We start from the raw sequence: 24656 nt of genomic DNA, 5'->3' as shown, positions 1-24656 counted from the left end.
CACACTTTACTGGCATCCTTACCCATCTAGAAGTTCCGGTTGTAATTTCAACAAAGCACTTGGTAAATCATTAGAATCCCTTGTCCCCATGATCTTCTGCCATTTTTCCAGTCTCAGGCAACATAATGCATCTACCTTTCTTGCCATCATTGAGTTGGATATTCCTGGAGAAAGACACAGTCACACTCTCCACCGTAGACCCAGGTTAGCTGACTACAACTTATCCTTAAAACCATCTTACTAATCAAGCAAACTCACAAATAAATAGTTGATGCTTTCTGCCTCATCAAACCCCATCCCAATTCTCTACCTCCTCTCAACAGATTTTGTTTTCTAACTTTTGTGAGAATATTGAAAACATCTAACATTCTCTCCCCTTTTTCCTTTTCTCCTCAACACTTATTAATATCTTACTACTCTTCCCTTTATTAAAGCTAAAGGCACTGATACTCCAGGTTGTAGTCCTTCCAGCCTCCTTACAGAACCCACACAGCATTAGCTCCTCTTGATGCCTTGTTATTTTTTTGCCACTCCTCAACTAAAATCATGAAGTTTATTTTATTAAAAAGCAAAACAAAAACAACAACAAGCAAAAACACCACAACATGAGCTAGGGCATGTCTGTAATCCTAGCTACTAGGAAGCTAAGATCTGAGGTTTGAGGTTAGAAGCCAGCCTGGGCAGGAAAGTCTGTGAAACTCTTATCTCATCTGAACTGCCAAAAAAGCCAGAAATGGAGCTGTGGCTCAAGTGGTAGAATGCTAGCTTTAAGCAAAAAGGCCAGGGACAGAGCTCAGGCACAGAGTTCAAGTCCCAGGAGTGACACAAACAAGAAAGAAGAAAACAACACAAATATTTCCTGGAATACCCTTACACATCCCATATTTCCTTCACTTAAAACTGCTGAAAAGTTAAGTGCCAGTAGCTCACACCTATATTCCTAGCTACTCAGGAGGCTGAGATCTAAGGATCGTGGTTCAAAGCCAGCCCCAGCAGGGAAGTCTGAGAGACTCTTATCTCCAATTCATCCATCACCAGAAAACCAGAAGTGGTGCTGTGGCTCAAATGGTAGAGCACTAGTCTTAAGCTGAAGAGCTCAGGGACAGACCTAGGCCCAGAGTTCAAGCCCCATGACCGAAAACAAACAAAAAACCAACTGTTGAAAAATGGTCATTGCCTCTACTACCACAGCATCCATTCATTCTTTAACTCCTAGTATACACAATGTAAGAGAAGAGCAAGCTCTCCTAAAGGCTAGTGACTTCTCATGGCCAATTCTCATAGCCCTTTTCTAACTTTCATACTAGCTCCTCCATTTTGCAATTTTCTGGTTTAGGTTATGAACATTTCTCTTCTTACTCTCTTACTTCTTTTTTGTGTGTGTGTGAAAATACTGTACAGAGGGGTTACAATTACATGGGCAAGATAATGACTCTCTCACTTCTTAAATGAAGATTCCTCTCCTCTTTCCTTCACAGATAAATAAGTATATTTCATTACAGTCTATCATCTTCCTTTCTCTCCCACAGTGATTTAACTTTAAGAATAATCTGTAAGGGGCTGGGAATGTGGCTTAGTGGTAGAGTGCTTGCCTAGATTCAATTCCTCAGTACCACATAAACAGAAAAAGCCGGAAGTGGCGCTGTGGCTCAAGTGATAGAGTGCTACCCTTGAGCACAGAGAGGCTAAAGGACAGTGCCCAGGACCTGAGTTAAAGCGCCAGGACCACAAAAAAGAAAAATAATAAATTTTAAGACAGCTCCTAACTCTAATAGTTAGAAATATACCAATCCTGCTGGGTGATCATACTTGGATATTGTTTGATGCAATTCAATACTTTCAAAACATCTTCACAGCTACCCACAAACCAGAATATCCTGACTTCCTTCTTATTGCCGCTACCATTCCTTCTGACAAAAATCTTGATAACATTTCTATACTCTCTGTATGGTTAACCTTTACATATATTTGTCAATCCTATAGACTAACATGACATCTTTCATAGGTTACTTCCTTTCCTGTGGCCTCTATGTTAGACTGTGGACATTCTTCATTCAATTAGATTAGATTGCCTTCTCTCTGGCTCACTTTCCTATGTCTCTACCTGTAACAACCCTTCAGATCCATCTTCCTATAGTATAATTCTATTAGTACCATTTTACTGCTCAAGACACAAAAGTGATACAGGGGATCTAGGAAATGCGATCTCACATACTTGATTTCTCCTGCAAAGTCCTAACTCACCTCAGTTTACACCCTTTCATATATCCTATGCTTTGGCCCAGTCACAGAGCTCACTGACACTGGTACCTAGAACATATTTTTATCTTTCATACCTGTGCTCATTATCTCTTCCACCTAAAAGCCATATCCTTTTCAGATTTCTATTCATTTTCCAATATTGACCTTTAAAAGGATAAATCCAACTACCTATAGTATAGAAGTAAATGCAGTACTCTCCAGCTGATGGACTTTGGTATCAGATGCAATTTTTCACTTCTGTTTATACTTTGGTTTTCTTGGTAGATATGCCAACGGTGAGGAACTTCATAATGAATTCTCAGTGACTTATATTGCTAGTTAACTCCTAGTGAAAGAATTATAGTAAGAATGCTCACTTACATATTCCATCCAGCCTATGTGTTAATTATATTTCTTGTTGCAAAGATGTTCATGTTATTTTCCATTTTCCATTAGAGATATTCAAATAAATCAAGCTGCGGTCATGTCAGCAAATGCCAAATAATGTGACAGTTCCTTATCAATTCATCAGCACCAAGGTTTCATGGTAATATGAATGTTAAGTGAGATATTCTATGTTATTTGTGGTAGGAATACTGACCTTAAAATAATATTTGCTACATTAGTTAGTAATAATTCCAGCAATTATTTAACATTTATTATCTTGTCTGGAGCTTCCTATTCATTCTACATATACTAATTCATTTAGTCTTCACAATAGTTCTGGTAAGATAGTACCTCACATGTTATAAGTAATAAAAACAGAAAAACTATGTCATTTGTCCACACTGAATGGAAGGAACAAAGCCAGGATTCAAACTTTAGCAGCCTAGCTCTTTAAAGCATTAATCTATACGAATTTACACTGTAAGCAAGGATTTTACTTCAGCAACATATTACTATCATATTCATGTTGTAAATTAAATTTTGTGGTTTTGCAATTTGGTTTTTATTTAGTGTTGATTTTGTTTTGCATTCATGAGGATTGAACTCAGCTTTAAGCTTGCTAGAAAGGGATTCTACTATTTGAATCCCCACCCCATCCTCACCAGCCCTTTCTAGTTTTGTGCGCGTGCGTGCGTGCTTGTGTGTGTGTGTGTGTGTGTGTGTGTGTGTGTGTGTGAGATTTTTGTCTGGGGTTGGCCTTGCTAACCTCCTCCTGTACAGTTGGAAATACAGACATATCCCACCACACCTGGTTTATTGGATGACATGGGGGGTCTCAATAATTCTTTTCTTGGACTTGCTACAAATCACGGTCCTCTTGATCTCTGCCTTCTGAGTAGCTGGGATTACAGAAGTGAATCAACACACTTGGCCTTTAACATTACCCATTTAAAAAGTTTTGGGACTGAAAAAAATCACAAGCTGTTTACAAATTAGTGTTTTTATTCATTTGTATATATTGAAGTAGCATTAAAACAAAAAAAGGCAATTTAAATAAGTGCCACTTCAATCAAGTTCTTTCTAGATAACTTCATTCGATGTAATGGATTTATTCTTTGAATCTCCCTTTCTAGATAACTTCATTAGATGTAATGGATTTACTTCTTTGAATCTCCGTACTATGTAATGCTCTTAAAGCTCAAATTGAACCCTGCTTTATATCATTTTATAGTCTACTATAATAACATACATTGTATCATTATAACCCTTACCTGAAGTACACTTTACCTAACATTTGAGCATAAGAAATGTCACGTTTCTTGGTTACAAACTCAGAAGCGTACCCTGCAAAAGTTGTAACTATAAAAAGTCTAACAGTCAGTACTATGGAGCTGAAGTGCTCTATAGGACTGCCTATAAGCTGCCTAGACAGAGAAGCAGCTTTACTGCCAATGACTGTGGTTTGGATTTCATCTGAGCCTCTTGTTAACAAGGAAAAAAGACAGTGTTGTTATTGAGCAAAAGAAGGTTCTACGAAGGGCATGGGTCAGTTAAGGCCTTTTACATCCTCTACCACCAGTTAAGCCAAATGGATTCTAATGTAAGAGGATTTTTCTAATTATTCTATTATTCTAATTATTACTGTCAAAAATCCAATATACAAAAATGCAAAGGGCACGTTTCTCCTCCTTTGCCCAAGGTAAGCCAGTCCCATAAAACAAATAATGATTATGACTTTCTTTCTCCCTTGATGTCAGTTTTCCTTCCCTAAAGTTGAATTTGCTTTCCAATATTTGTCTCCTCTAAGCATTTTATAGATTTCAGCTGACCAACTACCAGTTTTGTAAATTTTATCCTTTAAATCTGTGGAATCTGCAGAATCACCATCCATATTAATCTATATGGTAGTTCTCAACCTCCAGGTGATTTTCAAATTGAGCTAGTTCTAAACTGCTTCAATGTTCTAACTGGCTTTCACTCCCAGACTACCTACCCTATTTAATACATATTCCTGCTATTTACAGACTGCATTAGTAATTTTCCATTTACTGAAGCAGTAACTTTTCAAATACAAGTCTGCTGACCCATTAGAATAGATTGGAAAGTCAATATAGTGAAATGGGGGGGGGGACACAAAATAGGAGAATACCTCAAATGCAGAAAAGCCATTTCATTAAAACTTTTAATTTCATATGTATGTATACTTATACACACATAATCCCTATTTAATGAAATACATATATTTCTATTTAATGTTTACCTTAGGCAAAGGAAACATCAGCTTCCTATTGTGGGTCATAATTTTAAAAGCCTGAAAAATATTTCCAGACAACAGTGGTTCTCAAACTTGATTGTATACAGGCTCACCAGGGAAGCAATAGTGTAATTAGAAATCAATGATTATTCAGTAGCTATGAGAGTCTAATGAGTTCCCAGGTTATGACAAGACTGCTGTACTTAGATCTCATTTTAGTAGTAAGAGCTACTCTCAGCTAAGTCATCTTTGGAAATGTTAACTTGCTACCTAGCCGGGTGCTGGTGGCTCATGCCTGTAATCCTAGCTACTCAGGAGGCTGAGATCTGAGGATTGCAATTCAGAGCCAGCCCAGGCAGCAAAGTCCATGAGACTCTTATCTTCAATAAACCACCAGAAAACTGGAAGTGGCACTGTGACTCACATGGTAGAGTGCTAGCCTTGAGTTGAAGAGCTGAAGGACAATGCCCAGGCCCAGAGTTCGAGCCCCACAACTGACCAAAAAAAAAAAAAAATGTTAACTTGCTACTTCAGCTTCATTAGTTTACAGCATGTTTTTATTTAAACTGAGATATGGCAGGTTTACAATGTGCAGAAACATTTGCTGACTCTCAGTGTTCAAGAATCAGGCAGGGCTGGGAAGGTGGCTCAGTGGTAGAGTACTTGCCTTGCATGTATGAGGCCCTGGGTTCAATTCCTCAGCACCACATAAAAAGAAAAAGCTGGAAGTGGCGCTGTGGCTCAAGTGGTAGAGCACTAGCCTTGAGCTGCAGAGCTGAGGCACAGCACCCAGGCCCAGAGTTCAGGCCTTACGACCGACCAAAAAAACAAAACAAAACAAAAAAAAATCAGGGAAACAAATCTTTTTACTTTTAACTCTGGTTGTTAGCTGTGTTTCCTTTTCCTGTCTTAGAAAATAAGCTAAGTTAAAATTACTTTTCTCTGTTAAGATTGTAATTACCTCAGGATAATTTAGAACAGAAGCTATGAGTACTGAATAATATTAAATGTAGATACAGAATCATAGAGAAATAGTGGATCCAACTTAAGGGGCACTGATCTCAGAGTATACTCTGGAAATATATATTTTTAAACAAAATCCTTATGAGCCATACTTTTTGGTCTTTTTTTCACAAAAATCAAAGGAATAAAAAATAGATTATTTAAAGCCACTTCATCAAGTCCAACCAAAAAAGTCAGTGTGAGAGAGTAGAATGAGTTCATTGAACAACTAAGTCAGATGTTTACTCTGTGCTAACTAAAGGCTATGATGCTGAAGATCCTTCCACCATTGTTTAAAGTACTCCACTGGGTATTTCAGTGTCACTGCAGTAGAATAAACAGGAGTTTCTGCTAAATTTTTCCTTGATTTCTTGTAACTGCATAGCATCTGGAGTGCTACAGAAGGTCATCAAGTACAACAGTTGACTTATGTGAATGACTAAATCTCTTTTATTCATCCAGTTAAGAATTGTACTTTCTGTTTGGGGGTGCTATTTTTAGGGGGAGGAGAGAATGATAAAGGGTTGAAATTGATTGGAATGAAGTGTGAACATGTATGGAGATATAACAGTGGAATCCTTCCCTTACATAAGCCAGTAAAAAAAAAAAATTAAACCTTCTAAGGAAATGGCCCAATCTATGCCACTTTGTTTTATAAGGGATCAGTTAAAATGGAAAATTCACCTGAAGAGTAGAATAACAAGTTGTATCACTCTGACCTCAGTAAGGACTACTATTGATTATCTACATCCTTTTCTTTAGGTAGGCATACAAGAAAAATGAGAAAAATGACTCCACCTTCCAAGGTAACCAACCTATTCTGTATCAAACTATCTGCTATCAATATATGCACACAATATGAACGATGGGGGAGGAATTCACAGTCCTCATCTTAACCTCAGGTCCATTCTTCCATTACTACTATCTAATTGTATCTCAGATGCAACAGGATCTTAAGCATGTTATATTAATTCAATTATTTTTCTTTTTTTCTTAGGGTAAATCATATACTGTGATCACAAAAATTAAACTTGGGGTGGAAATTTTTACTTTAGAACTTGAAATCAAGGTATATAAACAATATTTAAGACACAGGAGTGGAGAACCTCCAGCTTGTGCATTGTGTAAGATCCCTGAAATCAGGGATTTGCTTCTTGTGTGCTTCTCCACAGTAATCCCCAGCTGTCTACCTATATTGATAATTTTATGTGGGCCATATGATGTTATATTCAAATGACCGTTGGTAGGAAAAAGGTTCCTCACCCAATATAATAGAAATATTAAATCAAGTCTAACAATTCATAAGGAATTTACAGATCATTAACAATATTTCTATTAGGTATCTAAATTAATGTGTGCTAAAGGGAAACATTTTGATTATCTAGCAAAAGTTGCCAAAAAAAAATTGGAGTGTATTTTACAACATGGAAAAAATGATCAATATGCGATAGGAAAATTCAGTAAGAATAGGAATAGGCCAATAATTTAGCAAGATTTTATAAAGACATCATAGCCAATAATAAATTAATATTTTAGTACATTTTAAAGGATGATGTAAGCTAATTGGATGGTAATATTTACATGTTTTTTTTTTTTTTTTGTCGGTCGTGGGACTTGAACTCTGGGCCTGGGCACTGTCCCTCAGCTCTTCAGCTCAAGGCGAGCGCTCTACCACTTGAGCTACAGCGCCACTTGGATGGTAATATTTAATGGTTCACTGTAGAGAAGGAAGAGGTGGTCATGAGTGAGACAACAGAAACTGTTGCATAACATTAGTTAAGGAAAGGAATTCAGAAAGAGTAATTCCAAAGCAAATCATTAAAAAGAGAAATTAGACTCAAAGGAATGCAGGGCCTAGACACTATGGGGAGGTTATGCTATCCTTTCTTCCTGTATATTCTCCATCTTGTTCTTCATCCTTAGTCCCCCTTACCTATCTTCTATTTCTGCTTTTTCCTCCCCTGCCATTTCCCCTTCTCTTCTTTCACAAGTCTTTTATTTAGGTGGCTTGAACAGAAACATATTAAGATATTAAGCCTCTGCTGTTCAAGTTTTTATTTACCCAGAGCCTAGGCTTCAGGTGTAGGGAACTCTGAAGCTGTGCTGTGAAACCTGGAAAAGCAATGCTGAGAGCTGGCCATCGAAGGGTTAAAACAGATAGGTCTAGAGAGGGTTAAGAGACTTGGAAGGCTGCCCCCCTTTTAGTGTTGGAAAGCCTTGTATGCTGGAGACCTTGACAACTTAACCTTGGGGCTAGATAGAGTAGACTTCATGTCTGGACTTTCTCCAGTCTCAAAAGAATAAGGGAACCAGTGTCTCTCACACACTCTGTTTTGGTTCTGATTGTAATACTAATATAAATGCTTTACTTTTTGCATGTATCCATGGTAACCTTCTTTGTGTGATCTCAAATAAATATGCTTGCTTATGGGAACTTGGACCCCACGTGCCCCTGGGATCCCTGGTGCCTGCTGATTTCCTTATCTTACCTATCTCTGCATTTCCTAATTTTCTTTGGCCCCAGTTGCAGTTAGCAACAACCAAGGTTTAGAGAGACTGTGATTTGTATAACTACATGCCCTGTCTTTATTCTTACCCATTCTCAATGTTTCCTTATAATACTACTTACTGACAGACTGGTTTATATGTAAAAAAAAAAAAAAAAACACCTTTTGCCTGGAAGTATAGGGGGAAATAATGGCCTTCTAAACTCAATTTCTTTTTGATTGTTCTCATCTCACAGATTAATTGCTGAAACAAGGCAAAAATAGTGCAATAGACTAAAAATACTACTGCTCATTATATATTTTTATGTATATGTGTATGCATGTATGTTCAGTTGACATACTCTTAGGATTAAGTTAATTTACCTAGCCCTAAGAGCTACATGTGCTGATTTTCTGGGGAGCAAAATGCTTTGTTTTGTTTGTTGTTTTGTTTTGTTATATGTAGCTCAGGCTGGTCTTGAACTATTTTGCCCAAGTTAGACTTGAAATCTTCCTTGACTCCAGCCCCTGGAAGTGCTAGGATTACAGGAGGGTGCCACTATGCCTGGCTAGATGTGTCTTCTTGAAGAGACTTTGAAAATCATATTGCTGAGCCCATAAGCAAATATTTGGGTGTCAAAGAAAGAAAACAAAGCAAGTCTTTCTTTTTATCCTTCTTATCTCTGCCTTCACATACTGCTTGTGTCCATCTTAGCTAACACTTAGATGACAGGGAGATTCTGTTGTATATACATACATTGAAATTTAATCACTAATCAACTTAATTGCAAGAAATACGATTTAAAAGGGAAATTCTAAACAAAATGTTAATAAAATCTTTAAAGGGATAGATTTATCCTATGGACTAAAATCAAATCTGAGATGCTCTTAATCAAGACTTTCAGTTTATATTTGACTCATTAATTTCCTTCAGTCTTTCCCTAATTTATCACTATTGCCCTCTTCAATTCATTTTTGGACCATTTGGAGAGAAAATAGGAGCTTCTGCCATGAGAATCTCTATTCTAGATTGACTTAAATAAAGTCTAGCCCTTTGAAGCCAGCTCTAATTTCCAGGAATGTTTTAGGTACTAATCAACCCTTAGCACTTCTTTATTCTTTATACCAATCATTTGTACTGTCTTCACACAAATAATAAGCTAGCTATCTTTAAAGGTTAGTTTTTTTTTGTTGTTGTTTGGGTTTTTTTAACTGTATTTTTTTTTGTCTTTTTCTTTTTTGGTACTGGGGATCGAACCCAGGACGTTGCGCTTGCTAGGCAAGCACTTTGCCACTGAGCTACATCCCAGCCCAAAGGTTAGTTTTTTTAAAAATCCATAGAATTGATTTAACCTACTCAAATCCCATAACTGATAGTACTATTGTGATACAGGAAGTCAATCATAGAAATGGAAATAAAAAATAGGGTCAAATTTATAGCCTACATTTTAATACTTTAAAAATTCTTTTTTTGCCTGAATTCTTGTTTATTTTAGGCTTATTCTAATTTATTTAAAGCTAGGGGTCTGTATACCCATATTTATTCATAAACTTTTCCAGGTTTGTTAGAATTTGCAAATTTGTTCATTTGGGAAACTTGCATTGGGTCCTATGCTAGTGTCTAAAAGATTTTTTCCCCTTAGGAAATTCCAGAAAATATTAAAATTTCTGATTACTTGATAGTGAGACATTAGAAGACAAAATGAGAGCACAGTTGACAGATACCAAGTCAAACTGCTTTCTATTTTTTCATCTTAATTAATGAGTAAGAAAGGGCTCTACATCTGAAGAGGACATTTCATTTTAATCTCCTTTGAAGCTAAATCCTTTTATAAGGGCTGTTACTCCCCAAGAAAAAGACACCAATTAGTGTTCTAATCAACAAAAGAGAAGTAACAAAGGAGGATGGAAATTCTAAGTTTAAAATAGATCCCTTTCCCCAAACCAATACCTCACCTCTCCCTGTTTGTTTTTGTCATTGCTGTTTTTACCCTGGGCAAGTAACTCCACATTCTGGGTTTGATTTGTTTTATCTATCAAATGAGTATATTTTCCTCCAAACCCAATAGTAAGGCTAGAAGACTGATCAAGGGTCCTCCCATTCAAAAATACAATCTAGGCATTTCTAGCTCCAAACTGGCAAGCAGGAATCTTCTCAGGGGAAAGTCTAGGAAAGTACAACAAAGGAGGCCGAAGCCAGTTCTCACCGAGAGGATCTTATCACCCTCCTGGAGCCGCCCATCCTGGGCTGCAGCCCCATTCTCTTTGATTCGGCTGACGTAGATGCCACTGTCATTGGAGACATACTGCTGATCTGTCCCACCGACGATGTTGAAGCCCAGCCCTGAGAAAATCATGGAAAAGTGAAGGAGATGGGGTGAAGAAGAAAGAAAAGCATTAGAGAAGAAGAGAAGGAAGAAAGAGAAAAAGCCCACTTGGGGAATGGGGGAAGAGGCTGACAAGCTGGACTGTGAGGTAGCTAGTGAACACTTATGAGCAAGGTCAATAAGTAATAACACCAATAAAGGCCATTCCCATTTAAATCAGGTGGTAACAATATAAAAACAGTGATGAAGATGACATGTTGAGCATATAAAGATCTATACACAACTTAAAGAATAGTGGTGATTCTTGAAAGATGAAAGAACTTCTCATCACATTTGATTTTAACACTGTTGATGGCATTCAGAGAACTCAATTATGGCCATTTCTGGTACTAATGTAATAAGGTCAGCTTTGCTCAGGAGAAGCTGTGTAGTTATTTATTTTTATTGTGTATGTATGCACACAACAGGCGTGCATGCCTGCATGTGTGCAAGTCCTGGGGCTTGAAGTCAGGGCCTGAGATTTTTTGCTCAAGGCTAGTACTCTACCACTTGTGCCACAGCTCCACTTCAGGCTTTTTTGGTGCTTAATTAGAGGTAAGGTTCTTACAGACCTTCCTGCCCAGACTAGCTTTGAACCACGACCCTCAAATCTCACCCTCTTGAGTAGTTAGAATTACAGATATAAGCCACTGTGCCCAGCTGTAGCTGTGCTTTTAACCAACAAGCAAACGCACTATTTCTAATTCAGTGGGGAAGGTTTCCTAGCCCAAATACCTTCACCTCCATCCTTTTCTTCTTCAAGATTCTGAAAAGTTTGTGTATAGTAGAGTTGCAGATTGGAAAAAGTGGCCTTGGGCACTAGTGTTGGCAAGAAACCCCCTGCTTCAGGGTAGCACTAGATTACCCATTTTATTCTTCTTCTTCAACCTCAAGTACAAACAACCACATATAATGGCCAAGTTTTACTCACTCTAAAAGAAAGTAACTACTCACTAGCAACTTGCCATCCCCTTCCCCCTCCACCCCAGTCCCTGGTATCCACCATCCTGTACTTTGTTTCTATGTGTCTGACTATTTTAGTTATGTGTAAATTTTGAGTTGTAGAAAAAAGTTCTAGAGATCTGCTGTACCACACTATGCCCAGAGATAAAACACTATATTGTACACTTCAAAATCTGTTAATAGAAAAGATCCACATGTTCTTATCACAATAAAATGCAATAAAACAAGTACAGAAAGCCAAAAGCTAGTTAGCTAACTTACCAAAGTGTTATTTCCATGATTCATCTACTAAGTTGTAAAAAGAAAAGGATCTCGCTTAACAGAAACTGCTGTCATGAAGGTTTGTTTGGTTACCTATACAAGAAGGAGGAGAAGGAGGAGGAAGAAGAAGAAAGAAGAAAAAAAGAAAGAAAGAAGAAGAAGCAAAAGAAGAAGGAGGTGGAGGAGGAGGAAGAGGAGGAGGAAGAGGTGGAGGAAAAGGAGAAGGAAGAGGAGGAGGAGGGAATTTCGTGCAGCCTTGTTTTGTTAGCTACTGCTATAAAGATGAAAATTTATCAGTATAATTAGATGGAATCCCAGTCACTATTAAGACCAGTCTTCTACTGGTCTCAACACAAAATTAATACCCAAAGAGACATATGTGGACTTTCTTTTTTTTTTTTTTGGTCAGTCGTGGGGCTTGAACTCTGGGTCTGGGTGCTATCCCTCAGCTCTTCAGCTCAAGGCGAGTGCTCTACCACTTGAGCCACAGCACCACTTCCAGTTTTCTGAGTGGTTTATTGGAGATAAGAGTCACAAGGACTTTCCTGCCTGGGCTGGCTTTGAACCTCAGATCTCAACCCCTGAGTAGCTAGAATTACAGGTGTGAGCCATGGGCGCCCGGCCATATGTGGACTTTCTAAAAAGTACTTCCCATTGTTTGGATGAAGTTTGCACCTAAAGCTCAGACTACTGAACACAGCACTAGAAAATCAATCTGTCATGAAATGAAAACCATCAAGAATCAGCAGAAAAACTACCATTTAATTAGCTTACCTTGTATGTGTAGTCTCTGCAGTCAGAGAAAGTTTGTATGTTCCTAGACCATTTTCATAGAATACCCTTAATTTGTATCAGAATACTGAAGATACTGGAGAAGGGCTAGGAATTTGAGACAAGGTAAAATGACAAAGGGATCCAGATTATGGAATATTTTATAATGACTTAAAAACTGGCAGTTTTTTTTTATTGTGAAAATACCGTACAGAGGGGTTACAATTACATAGGCAAGATAATGAGTACATTTCTTATCAAGCATTATTGCTTCCTCCTTTGTTTTCCCTTCCCATCCCTTCCCATCTCCCACCCCCCATCGGCATATCCCACATCCCCCCTCGGCAAAGTTGTAAAGTTCGTATTTTGACATAATGACTTGTACGTCTCATTGTTGCAATGGGTCCACCTGTATCCCTATTTAAACAATTTGTTTTTCCCTTCCCCTCCACAAATTATACCAACATCAAATACAGTGAGAGCAGGGTTTATACCGTGGGGGAGGTGTGGCAGTTTTTTGAGGAACCCTCTCCTAATACTGGAACAAAGATTTAAAGTAAATTTTTCTAACATCCTTACTATGTTTGGGTTGAAGTCTCTCATGGCCACTGCCTCTAGGGATCTTGGGAACAGGCTGCAAGTGTTAAGCAGACAAATACTGATGCAGTACAATAGTTAGCAAGGGGGAAAAGAGAACAAAAAACTTTGCTAAGACTATTTAAAGCTGCAGGGCAGTATCTTTAAAAAGAGAGAGAGAAAGGTGAATAAATCTTACTGAGATTTCTTACAAATAAATTGCAGTTCATTAGTCACCTCCTAAAATCATTATGTAGGTACAATGTAGTCCATTGTTACTTATGTTGTAAATAAACCAAAGCACTTAAAATGAGAACTCCTGGATTACTGAAAGCCCTTCCCCAGCCACATTTACAGAACTGAGCTCATCTATAACTCCACACCTAAATAAGAATCACCACAAATCCGATGTGGAAGAAACAGTTGTATTGTCAAAGCTCATAGAATTCACAAACATCATAGACCAAGATAATGACAATTTCCCTTGTGAAGGTTAAAATGTGTTTGTGACTTTAAGTATCACTATCTCACAATACTGTGAAATTTGTCAAATTTATGTAATCACTTAATCTCAATAAAAATTATTTAAAAATAAAAAGTCACGACAGCCATGAAAGTCACCAAAATAAATTATTTACCACAACACTGAGTAGCAATATTATGATACCTCTCCTCCCAGTCCCCGAATCCCCTTCCCCCCCACCCCCCCCCCCCCCTACCCTCTCCCCCCTTTTCTCTTTCTCTGAGGGGGATAGTACTGGGATTTGAACTCAGGATCTTGCTTGTTCAATGGGCATTCTACCACTTGAGCTATGCCTCCAGCACAATTTTTTGCTGGTTATTTTGTAGATGAAGTTTCTTGGACTTTTCTGCCCAGGGAAGCCTCTGTATCTCAGCCTCCTCAGTAGCTAGGATCACAAGAATAAACAACAAGCACCTGAAAATACACAGTAATTACTATATTGAAGGTAAGACACTCAGAGTAGCTGTCAACAAACTAGTGACTGCTCTATCCCCAAACTAGAGACTGATGGAGAAAGGATGAATAAATATACATTATAAAAGTGAAAATACTAAAAAGTTCACCAATCTATAAGTAGGAAAAGACTATATTATAAATAGAAAAATTACTGAAATTAAGTCTGTAACTTATGACTTAACAATCCCCTTCAGGAGTAGTTTCTGGCCAAGGTGATGATTAAAATCTTCAACAAGCATCCAGCACAAGTAGCAACCAAGAAGAACAGATGCCAGCTGGAAGCAATCAGAGGCAGAATGGCTATCCAGAATTAATTATCAGCTGTGAAAAATAACATGTGTTGTCTCCATGAGCCAGGCACCAGTTACTGACATCTGTAATCCTAGTTACTCAGGAGGCTGAGATCTGAGGACTGAGATTAGAAGCCAGCCTGGGCAGAAAAGTCCCTGTGAGACTCAGTTCCAATTAGCCATTCAAAAACAGAAGTAGAGCTATGGATCAAAGTGGCAGAGCACCAGTGAACAAAAGACTCAGGAACAGCACCTAGGCCTTAAGCTCAATCCCCACAAATGACAAAAATAAATAAAAATTAATTATCAGCTGTGTCCTAGGAAAAATGTTTCCTAATCAAGTACCTTGGGTTTTCTGATAATCAACTATATACACATGCTACCCTCGTGTCACCTTTCGATTCTAAAAGCATTCAGTGTGAACACATGTGCTCATCCCATTTTACAATTCTCCTGCCTCTGCATGGGATTATGGGTATGTGGCACCAAACCAGTTTTCTAATGAATTTATGTACCAAAAAATAAAAACTTGTCAGGCAACTGGTGGTTCACATCTTAGCTACTCAGGAGTCTGAGATCTGAGGACTGCGGTTCAGAGCCAGTCCTGGCAGGAAAGATGGTGAAACTCATATCTTCAATGAAGCACCAGGAAGTCACAAGTAGAGCTGTGGCTCAAGAGGCAGAATGCCAGCCTTGAGCAAAAATAAAAGTTCAGGGACAACACCTGAGTTCAGCTCCAGGCCTAGCGCAGCCCCTAAAAAACAAAACAAAAACTCTGGTATTGTAATTGTTTGGAGATGACAGGTCCACCTCAAAGGCTCATGTGTTAAAATACATGGTGGAGGTGACTGGCTCATGGAGGTTCTAACATAATCAATGAGATTAACCCACTAATGGATTCATAACTGAGTGGACTAGTGGGAGGTGATGGAAACTGTATAGGACAGGGGCTAATTGGAGTATGGAAGTCGCTGGAAGCATGCCTTTAAAGAATCTCTATTGTCTCTAGTCCCTTCCTGTCTTTCTGCTTCCTGGCTGCCAAGAGTAGAGCAGCCCTGCTCTACCACACCTGTCTGCCATGGTATGCACCACACACAGGCCCAGAAACAGCAAAACCACCTGACCATGGAGTCCAAATATATTTCCTCCTTTAAATTTCCTCTCAAGTATTTCTCACAGCAACAAAGTCTGACTAATTCAGTTATACTACCCTCCTTATGGAGAATCTTATCTATTTTTATGCAAATAGGATAAAATATTGTTTTATAAAATTCTAAACATGTTTTTAAGAAAAAAATGTTAATATGGGCTGGGAATGTGGCTTTGTCATAGATTGCTTGCCTAGCATGCATAAAGCCCTGGGTTTGATTCCTCAGTACCACATACACAGAAAAAGCCAGAGGTAGCACAGTGGCTCAAGTGGTAGAGTGCTAGCCTTGAGCAAAAGGTCAAGGATAGTGCCTAAGCCAAGTTCAACCCCCAGGATTGGCAAAAAAGAAAAAAGAAAAAGAAAAAAAAGAATGTTAATATGATTGGGTGTTGGGGAAACAAAAGTGGGAAAAAGTTGATGAAGATGATGATGAAGTTCAAGTTCGAAAACTCCATCATCTCTTTTTTAGTCAATTTTGGACATCTCTATTTTGTATTCCATGGAAACAATGTAACAATTGCTAACTCCTTGTTTTCACTCTAATATCCTTCTCTCTCACACACATAGCTATGTCATATCTCCAGGATGCTGGATGTCTGGAAACATATTTCACTAAAATTACTTATCATTGAACCGTACTGTAATATCAATTCCTGGAAGACAAAATAATTGGCTTGGCCAGGATCCAGTGGCTCACATCTACAATCCTAGCTACTCAGAAGGCCAAAATCTGAGGTTTCTATTTCAAAGCCAGCTCAGCAAAAGAAGCTCAGGGACAGCACCCAGGTCCTATGATCAAGCCCCAGGACTTGCAAAACAGTAATAATAATAATAACAACAACAACAATAACAAAAGCAATAGTAAATAATAATGTTGGCATTTGTTTCCTTATATACTACGCCAATAGACAACCTAGCATATATAGAGTTCAACTGTTGTCAACTGTTCTTCATAGCACTAGAAATAATGCATAAGATAGTGATTTTTAGAATTCTAGTTCTGTGGAAAGTTAACAAGGTTAAAAATGTCCCTGGTGAGCCTCTAACAGGCTTTTTTCATAATCTGACTAGGCACAAAAGAAACATAGGGGAAAACAAGGGAGGCTAATAATCCCAGAATTCTTGTAACACATTACTCTTCCTTTTCCTGGATTCTATTCTAACTAAAATCTATTCCCAATACAGTAACAATAATGACAATCACTACCAGACACCAGTGTAATCCTAACTACTCAGGAGGCTGAGATCTCAGGATTATGGATGGAAGTCAGCCCAGGCAAGAAAGTCCATTAGATTCTTATCTCCAGTTAACTAGCAAAAAGCCAGAAGTAGTACTGTAGCTCAAATGGCAGAGTGTTAGCCTTAGCCTTGAGCAAAAAGAAACTTAGGGATAGCACCCAGGTTCTGAGTTCAAGCCCCAGGACCAACACAATATTGTGCACAGTATTGTGCACCCAGGCTCTGAGTTTAAGCCCCAGGACCAACACACTACTACTACTACTACTACTACTACTACTACTGCTGCTGCTGCTGCTACTACTGCTACTACTGAGAATAATGATGATGATGATGATAATAATTGATGATGATGATGACAGTCACCATTTGAGCACTATACACAAACTAAATGAGTTTGTCTTGGTAAAAGGCTTCAAGCTGTGTGGTAAAGAATTAATAATGTCGGTCGAGCACCAGCCTTGAGCTGAAGAGCTGAGGGACAGCACCCAGGCCGAGTTTGGACCCAACGACAGACCAAAAAAAAAAAAAAAAAGAATTAATAATGTCATGCCCAGGCCCAGAGTTCAAGCCCCACAACTGACAAAAAAAAAAATCAATAATGTCAAATTATTTAATACACACAACTTTATAGAGTAGGTTCTAATATTTCCTTTTTACAGGTTAGAAAACTATACTGAAGTGAAATGACTTGCTCAAAGCCACATTAGCTATTATGTAACAGAGTTACAATTTACAGTTAGGTTTCCTGGATCTTAAAAACCATGCTATGTTGCTTACTGTAATGTATAATGAAATCCAATTCTCTGTGCCTAGCAGCACAGAGCTTGTCTGCATAGTAGTTACTCAATAAATATATGGGATTTTTAAAAAATGAAAGATTAAAGTGAACAACTCAGGAGGTTAAATTTAGACATTTTTTTTTCACTCAAAATGATCATATCCTCTGGAGAACTTCTCAGTTGTTAGATAAAATACCTTGTTTAGCCAGCATTGGTGGCTCATTCTTGTAATACTTTGGGTTTAGGAGGCTGAAATCTGAGGATCACTGATCACCATTCAAAGCCAGCCGCGGCAGTACATTTCATGAGACTCTTATTTCCAATTAACTACCAAAAAAGCTGGAAGTGGAGCAGTGGGTCAATGGTAGAGCACTAGCCTGAGAGCACAAACGCTCAAGGACTGCAACCAGGCCCTGAGTTCAAGTTCCCAACACCAGCACCAAAAAGAAAGAAAAGAAAAGAAAACTAAAGAAAAAGAAAGAAAGAAAAAAAGAAAAAGGTCTTGTTATCTATCCTGAAAGGCAGTAACAAATACAAGTTGATAAACAAGAAAAAGAGAAAATAAATCTCAATGGCACTTCTGGAAAGATGATGTAACAACAATAACAAAACAAAGTGTCAGGCCCAAGGTTCTCTCTTTATCTCCATCTCTGTAAACTTTTGGATGAGAATAAAGAAGCATATGGCCTTTCAAAATATAAGTAAACACACTGGGTGGTATACAAATGAACTTACTGAAGTATAATAGACCCTGTGGAGAGCTCAAATAGTATAATTATTTAGAAAGACTAAGTCAGAACCCAGTAAAATAAGTACCAGAGAATGGGTACTTGCAAGAGGGAGGAGGACCAAGAGAGAGGGGCAGATGAATGAAAGGTGGAAGAGGAGAAAATGCAGTCAAGAATTCATTGTATATACCACAACATTTTTTTTTAAATGAGGGAAGAGGTGGGTCGATGCAGGGGTGAATATGTTGAAGAGATGACACAGATCAAGATGCCTTGTATACATAAACTGCTTTATTAAATGGCAAAAAAAAAAAAATCAATGCATATCCTACAAGGGGCAGGATGGGTAAAAGTGTTGAAAGGGGTGACAGTGATCAAGATGCTTTGTTGCAACTCCTTTGTACAAATGGTTAAATATAATAAAAATATTTTTAAAGATATTTCAGGGCTGGGAATGTGGCTTAGTGGTAGTGCTTGCCTAGCATGCATAAAGCCCTAGGTTCAATTCCTCAGTACCATATAAACAGAAAAGCTGGAAGTAGTGCCCGTGGCTCAAGTGGTAGAGTGCTAGCCATGAGCAAAGAAGCTCAGGGGTCCAGACCCTGAGTTCAAGCCCCAGGACTGGCAAAAAAAAAAAAAAAAAAAGATATTTCAAACACTGAAACAGAATATACATCTACTCTACTCTTCTATAAGCTATATTCAATAAGATATTGTTCAGACATTAAATAGATATGATTTGTCTTAAATGTTATATATTTACATATAATATTTAATGTGTCATATATGCATATACAGATATAGATTCTGCCTCCAGTGGCTCCCTTATCATCCACAATGAACTGATTCAATCTTTTCAATTTTGCCTCATCATACAATATGAATCTTTTTCATTGTTAACTTTTTCAAGTTCCTACTCTAGTGCATCCTATCCAACAGATAGTAAATATGTAAACATACCTATATGAAACATGAATATACTACAGTTTTGTGCAAGGGAGAATGATATCTAATTTATTTCCTAAACACTTGCTAAAGGCATTAACAGTTTCTTGGTCTTTTATCTGTGATGGCACTTGGAATCTGAATCTACAAAGGATAGAAGACATGTTATGAAGTTCCACAGTTCTTTGGTTATGCTAATTCTTCAAGGTATTTTAGCCCATAGCTATATTAATTACCCTCTGCTATGGTCTGGACAAATGTCCTCCAAAGACCCACATGTTAAAGGCTTGGTTGCCAAGCTGTGGCATTATTGGGAAACTATAGAATCTTTCTGAGAGGTAGACCCTAATTAAGTCACTCTCGAGGGGCATGACCTTTCAAGGGGCTTGTCCCTCTTCTGTTTCCAGCTCCAGCTACCATGAGATGAAGTTTTCTTTGCCATGCACTCCTATCAGGAAGCACTCCCCTTACCAGAGCAGGAAGCACTCTCTCAAAGGCCAAAAGTAAGAGATCATGGACTGAAATCATGGCTAATGCAAGACTTTCCTCCTAAGTTATCTCAGGTATTTTATGACAGTGACTGAAAGCTGATTAACACATCTTCCTATTGCATTGTAAAATTGCTAAAAACAGAAATCATTTCTCTAATCTATGATTAAAAATCTGTAATTTCTAATCACAGTGGAGACAAATAATAAATACCAAAGGAATTTCAAGCAGTTTCACTTCAATTTTGAGTCTTCGGAAACCAACAATTCTATCATCTAAGTTGGAGATCCTTCAATAAACACTTTTTTTAGAGTAATATATAATTCCTGGGGCTGGGAAGGTGGCTCAGTGGTAGAGCACTTGCCTTGCATGCCAGAGGCCCTGGGTTCGATTCCTCAGCACCACATAAGCAAAAAGAAAAAAGCCGGAAGTGGCGCTGTGGCTTAAGTGGTAGAGCGCTAGCCTTGAGCTGAAGAGCTGAGGGACAGCGCCCAGGCCTAGAGTTCAGACCCCATGACCAGACCCAAAAAAATAAATAAATAATAATAATATATAATTCTTGTGGGAAACAAAGAATAATTATACATAACTTGCTGGTCCAGAACTAACCTTTAAAATCATTTTAACATGTAATGTTTTAGTTTCTCGTCAATAAATATTTTTGCTTTTACTAAAATATAATAATTGATCACTTTTTTCCCTAAGTCATCTGGCTTAACAAAATGTTTTTAAGTTAGTATGCTTCAGCTTGCTTTTCCAGTTGCTCAAAATAATGCCTAGGTGTTTTGCATTAGTTACTCTTAAGAAAATTTCAAACAAACCTTAACCCTTGACACAATCTCTAGAAATCAAATGAGCAAACCAAATACACTCTTCTCATGGGGTTTCCCAGCATTCCTTCCTTGTTCATGTTTTTATAACTAGTTTCCTACCTTCCTTCCTACACTTTATGCCAATCTAATTGTCTTAATAAGATAAAATAAAAACTAAATAAGGCTGGGTGCTGGTGGCTATAATCCTAGCTACCCACAAGTCTGAGATCAGAGGATATTGGTTCAAATCCAGCCCAGGCAATAAAGTCTGTGAGACTCTTAGCTCCAATTAACCATCAAAAAAGCCGGAAATGGAGATGTAGCTCAGGTGGTAGAGCACTAGCCTTGAGCAAAATAAGCTCAGGGATGGCATTCCCGGACCTGAGTTCAAGTTCAAGACTGGTGAGGTCGGGGGGGGGGGGGGGGGGGGGGGGCTGCAGAGGTAGGGTTTCCTTCTTTGGAAAATAATTACTGATTTACTGATTTCATCTACTAGCTGTAAAGAGGAGTTAAGACAATATTATTAGCTTGATAATGCTGTAAGAAGCAATCTATAAAGTATATGAAATTGATAATAAAAACAAGAGAACATGTAACCTGAGTAAAGAAGGCTTCTTAGAGGAAATTACTTCCAAATTAAGTCTTAACAGATAGAAAGAATGTATCAAGATGCAACTTTAGCAAAAGGTTGCTTTCAACACTAACACTGAAGACAATATAATTCAATCTATTCCCATAGCAACTTTTTCTTTCTTGAATCTCCAAAATGAAACTTTTCTTTCAGTCAGACTGATTTATTCATTGTCCTAGGAATGTTTGCTTTCTTTCTTTTTTTTTTTTCTTGCTGTAAAGGGGATTATACATAGGATCTAGTGCATGCTAGGCAAGTACTCCTTTAGACACACTTCCAGGTCTTTGCACTGTATTTTGTTTTTGAAACAGGGTCTTACTAGTCATGTATGTGCTGGCCTCTAACCCTTAATCTTCCTGCCTCTGCTCCCTGAGTATCTGGGATTTCATGTGTAAACCACAAGACCCAGTGTTTTCTTCTATTACTTGACTTTCTAAGACTTCTATTACTTGACCTTCTAAGACTTGACCCTGGACAAAAGCCTAAAACCTGTCAATTCTCTAAGTCTAACCTTTTTCAAATTGACCACGAGATGGTCCTTAGCTCTATTCTTTCAACTATTCTGTATGACTGAAAGCATATTCTATATGCTCTTTTCCACCTTTCCTATTTCCTTAGCCCTTTGGCTACACTGGTGTTCCTCACAGCCCATAACCATCTGCACCTATACACAAAGATTTAACTTTTCTTATCACGTCTTTATTATACTGTAAATTCCATTAAGTGCTGGATTTCATATATCCAGAGAAAACTGGGCAAAGATAGAGCACTTTAGTCTCAGATCTACTTAACAGATAAAGGGAGAAACCAACCAATTGGGAAACTGTTAGCAACAGTCTCAGAATTAAACCCAAAGCACATGACTCTAAAGACTTAAGTACTTGGATTCAATAAGCTTTCTGATTTTGGGGTTCTCACCTTCATATGCCCTCAGCTCTATAAACAGCATCTAAAAACTTTCCATTGTGGCTCATGTTAGTCATTTAAGATGCCTCAAATCCCTCCAGGAATAAGGCATGATATAACAAATAGTCAGGGAAAAGGTTAGCAGTCAATTCCTTGGGCATGCATACTGTAGTAGGAAGAAGTAGAATCAACAGACCTGATATAAAATCCTTTGAAACTTAATGATTTGGGGCAAGCTCTTAACATTTCTCAGATAATTTCTCCATCTAACAGTGTGGATTAAAGAACCTCTCAAGGTTGCTGTAAAGATTAAACAAGTGTGCATGCTCATGTGTATATACATGTATGTATATATGTACGCATATGTGGATATATACACATATATGTATATACAGAGGCATGCAATGTACAAATATACATTTATAAAAACATAAGTATATAAAATAAATTGTATATAATATAAATGATATATGTATATATAATGACATAAATATGTACTCATTCATCGGTTCAGCCTAGACAAAATACAAAGTATAAATACACAATACACAGCTGGGCACTGGTGGCCAGCAAAAAAAAAAAAACCCAAAACACCAAAATTGTATAAAGAAAAACTGAAAGAGAAGTTTAGACTATAATCAAGTAACTCCATAGAAAGAAAAAACAGTGGTTCTCAAAGAGTAAAAGGTAAATGCTCAATCCTTGAAGACATCTGGAGTTGTGACTGCTGCTTTTGACAGTTTTTCAGATCCCCAGTTAGTCCAAAATGGCAGGAATCATTTAAAGTAACACATGTATATAAGTCAAAGAATAAAAAACTGCTGAAGTAGAAGAGATCTCTGAAGTGATCCAAAGCAGGCCTCACATTACACAATTGAGAAACAGGCACAGGAGATATGCCACGCTATATGCCACGCTTCTTTTTGACTCCTTAGACACTTACTTCACTGACATAATTTTCCTGTGATTTTGTTTTTCCCTTTCAGCAAGCATTATCAGACAAACTAGGTTCATATGAATTACAAGCAGGGTCTAAATCCTTTAAATATCCAAGACTCTTGTCCCTGAAAAAATATTAGCATGCACACATTCTTGCAGTTACATGATTAAACCAGCATTTCTCTGAATAGGAAGTTAAAGAAGAGAAATGCTTACTTAGAATTAGAGGCTTTTCACATTTCTCCTGTAGAAAGAAATCTTATGGGACTATAAGATTATGTATGTAAGCTGGAAGGGTAGCACATGTAGAAACCAGCTCTGGGAATAATAAGCAGCAATCTGAAACCTTTTCTTGTTAGCTGAACCAAGCAAACTTCCAATGACTAGTTTTATACAAATTCAATCCTAAACTTGTGACTCTAATCTCTTAGAAAATTCACTGACTGACAGACATGACTAAGACATGAAAATGCTTAGGAAAATTCAAGAAGCTATTCAGTAAATAAATCCATTTGTTTTGTATAAATACACCTACAATACAGAAATTAAACCACATTGGGGTAAATTATATTAGCTAGATATAAGTACTTTCACTTAGTCTGCTGAAGCTTGCTCTATATAACTCCATCGTACACACTGGGAACTTTCTTTAGGTCTGCAGGATGAAGAGGCTCAGAAATTTTAGTAAAGGATGACCTGAACATGAGACAATGATTTAGCAATGTTAGGGTAAATCTAAAAGTATTTAGTACCTAACGAGAAAGCTAGTATTAGGGTTCTGCTCTGTCATAGTCAGAAGAACCTGGAATGCCAAAGGATCAGCGAATGATTCAGACTATGTCAAAGAATGTTAATTTCTTAAGTGTGAAGCAAAAAGCAATCCTCCAGGAACATCACCCGAGGCAATGCGATAATAGTATATTTAGGTTAAGCAACAAAAAAAGACTAGCCAGGTTCCAGTGGCACACCTGTAATCCTAGCTACTTCAAGAAGCTGAGCTCTGAGGATCATGGTTCAAAGGCAGCCCCAGAAAGGAAAGTCAGTGACTCTTATCTCCAATTAACCAGTAAAAAGCCAGAAATGGAGCTGTGGCCCAACTGACAGAATGCTACCCTTGAGCAAAGAAAAAACTTTGGGACTGTGCCCAAGCATTGAGCTTTAAGCTCCAGGACCTGTGGAATTTTTTTCCACAGGAAGAAACATATATAGTATGTACAACTCTGAAAGCCATAATTTATAAAGAATAATCTATTGCACAAGGTAATTCAAGCCTATAAAGCCAGCTACTTGGAAGGACTGCATTTTGAGGGCAGCCCAGGCAAAAAAAAAAAAAAGAAGTGGGACTACATAGAAGTAAATAAACTGCTGCTGGGAAGGTGGCTCAGTGGTAGAGCGCCTGCCTTGCATGCTCAAGGCCCTGGGTTCGATTCCTCAGCACCACATAAGCAAAAAGAAAAAGCCA

At 37.9% G+C, this 24656-nt stretch overlaps 1 protein-coding gene across 1 annotated transcript in view; it reads right to left on the bottom strand.

Annotated features, from left to right (window-relative positions):
• LOC105985247 (synaptojanin-2-binding protein) overlaps window positions 1–24656 on the bottom strand; it is a 34710-nt gene that overhangs the window by 4637 nt on the left and 5417 nt on the right. The window contains exon 2 of the mRNA XM_013015695.1: window positions 10578–10714. Within this exon, the coding sequence (XP_012871149.1) occupies window positions 10578–10714 (137 nt within the window). The remainder of the gene's footprint in view (window positions 1–10577; window positions 10715–24656) is intronic.

The sequence above is a fragment of the Dipodomys ordii genome, unplaced genomic scaffold, assembly GCF_000151885.1.
Source record: "Dipodomys ordii isolate 6190 unplaced genomic scaffold, Dord_2.0 Scaffold2, whole genome shotgun sequence".
Taxonomy (NCBI): Eukaryota; Metazoa; Chordata; class Mammalia; order Rodentia; family Heteromyidae; genus Dipodomys; species Dipodomys ordii.
The sequence above is the reverse complement of the archived record's forward strand: the minus strand, read 5'-3'. Positions and strand labels throughout refer to the sequence as shown.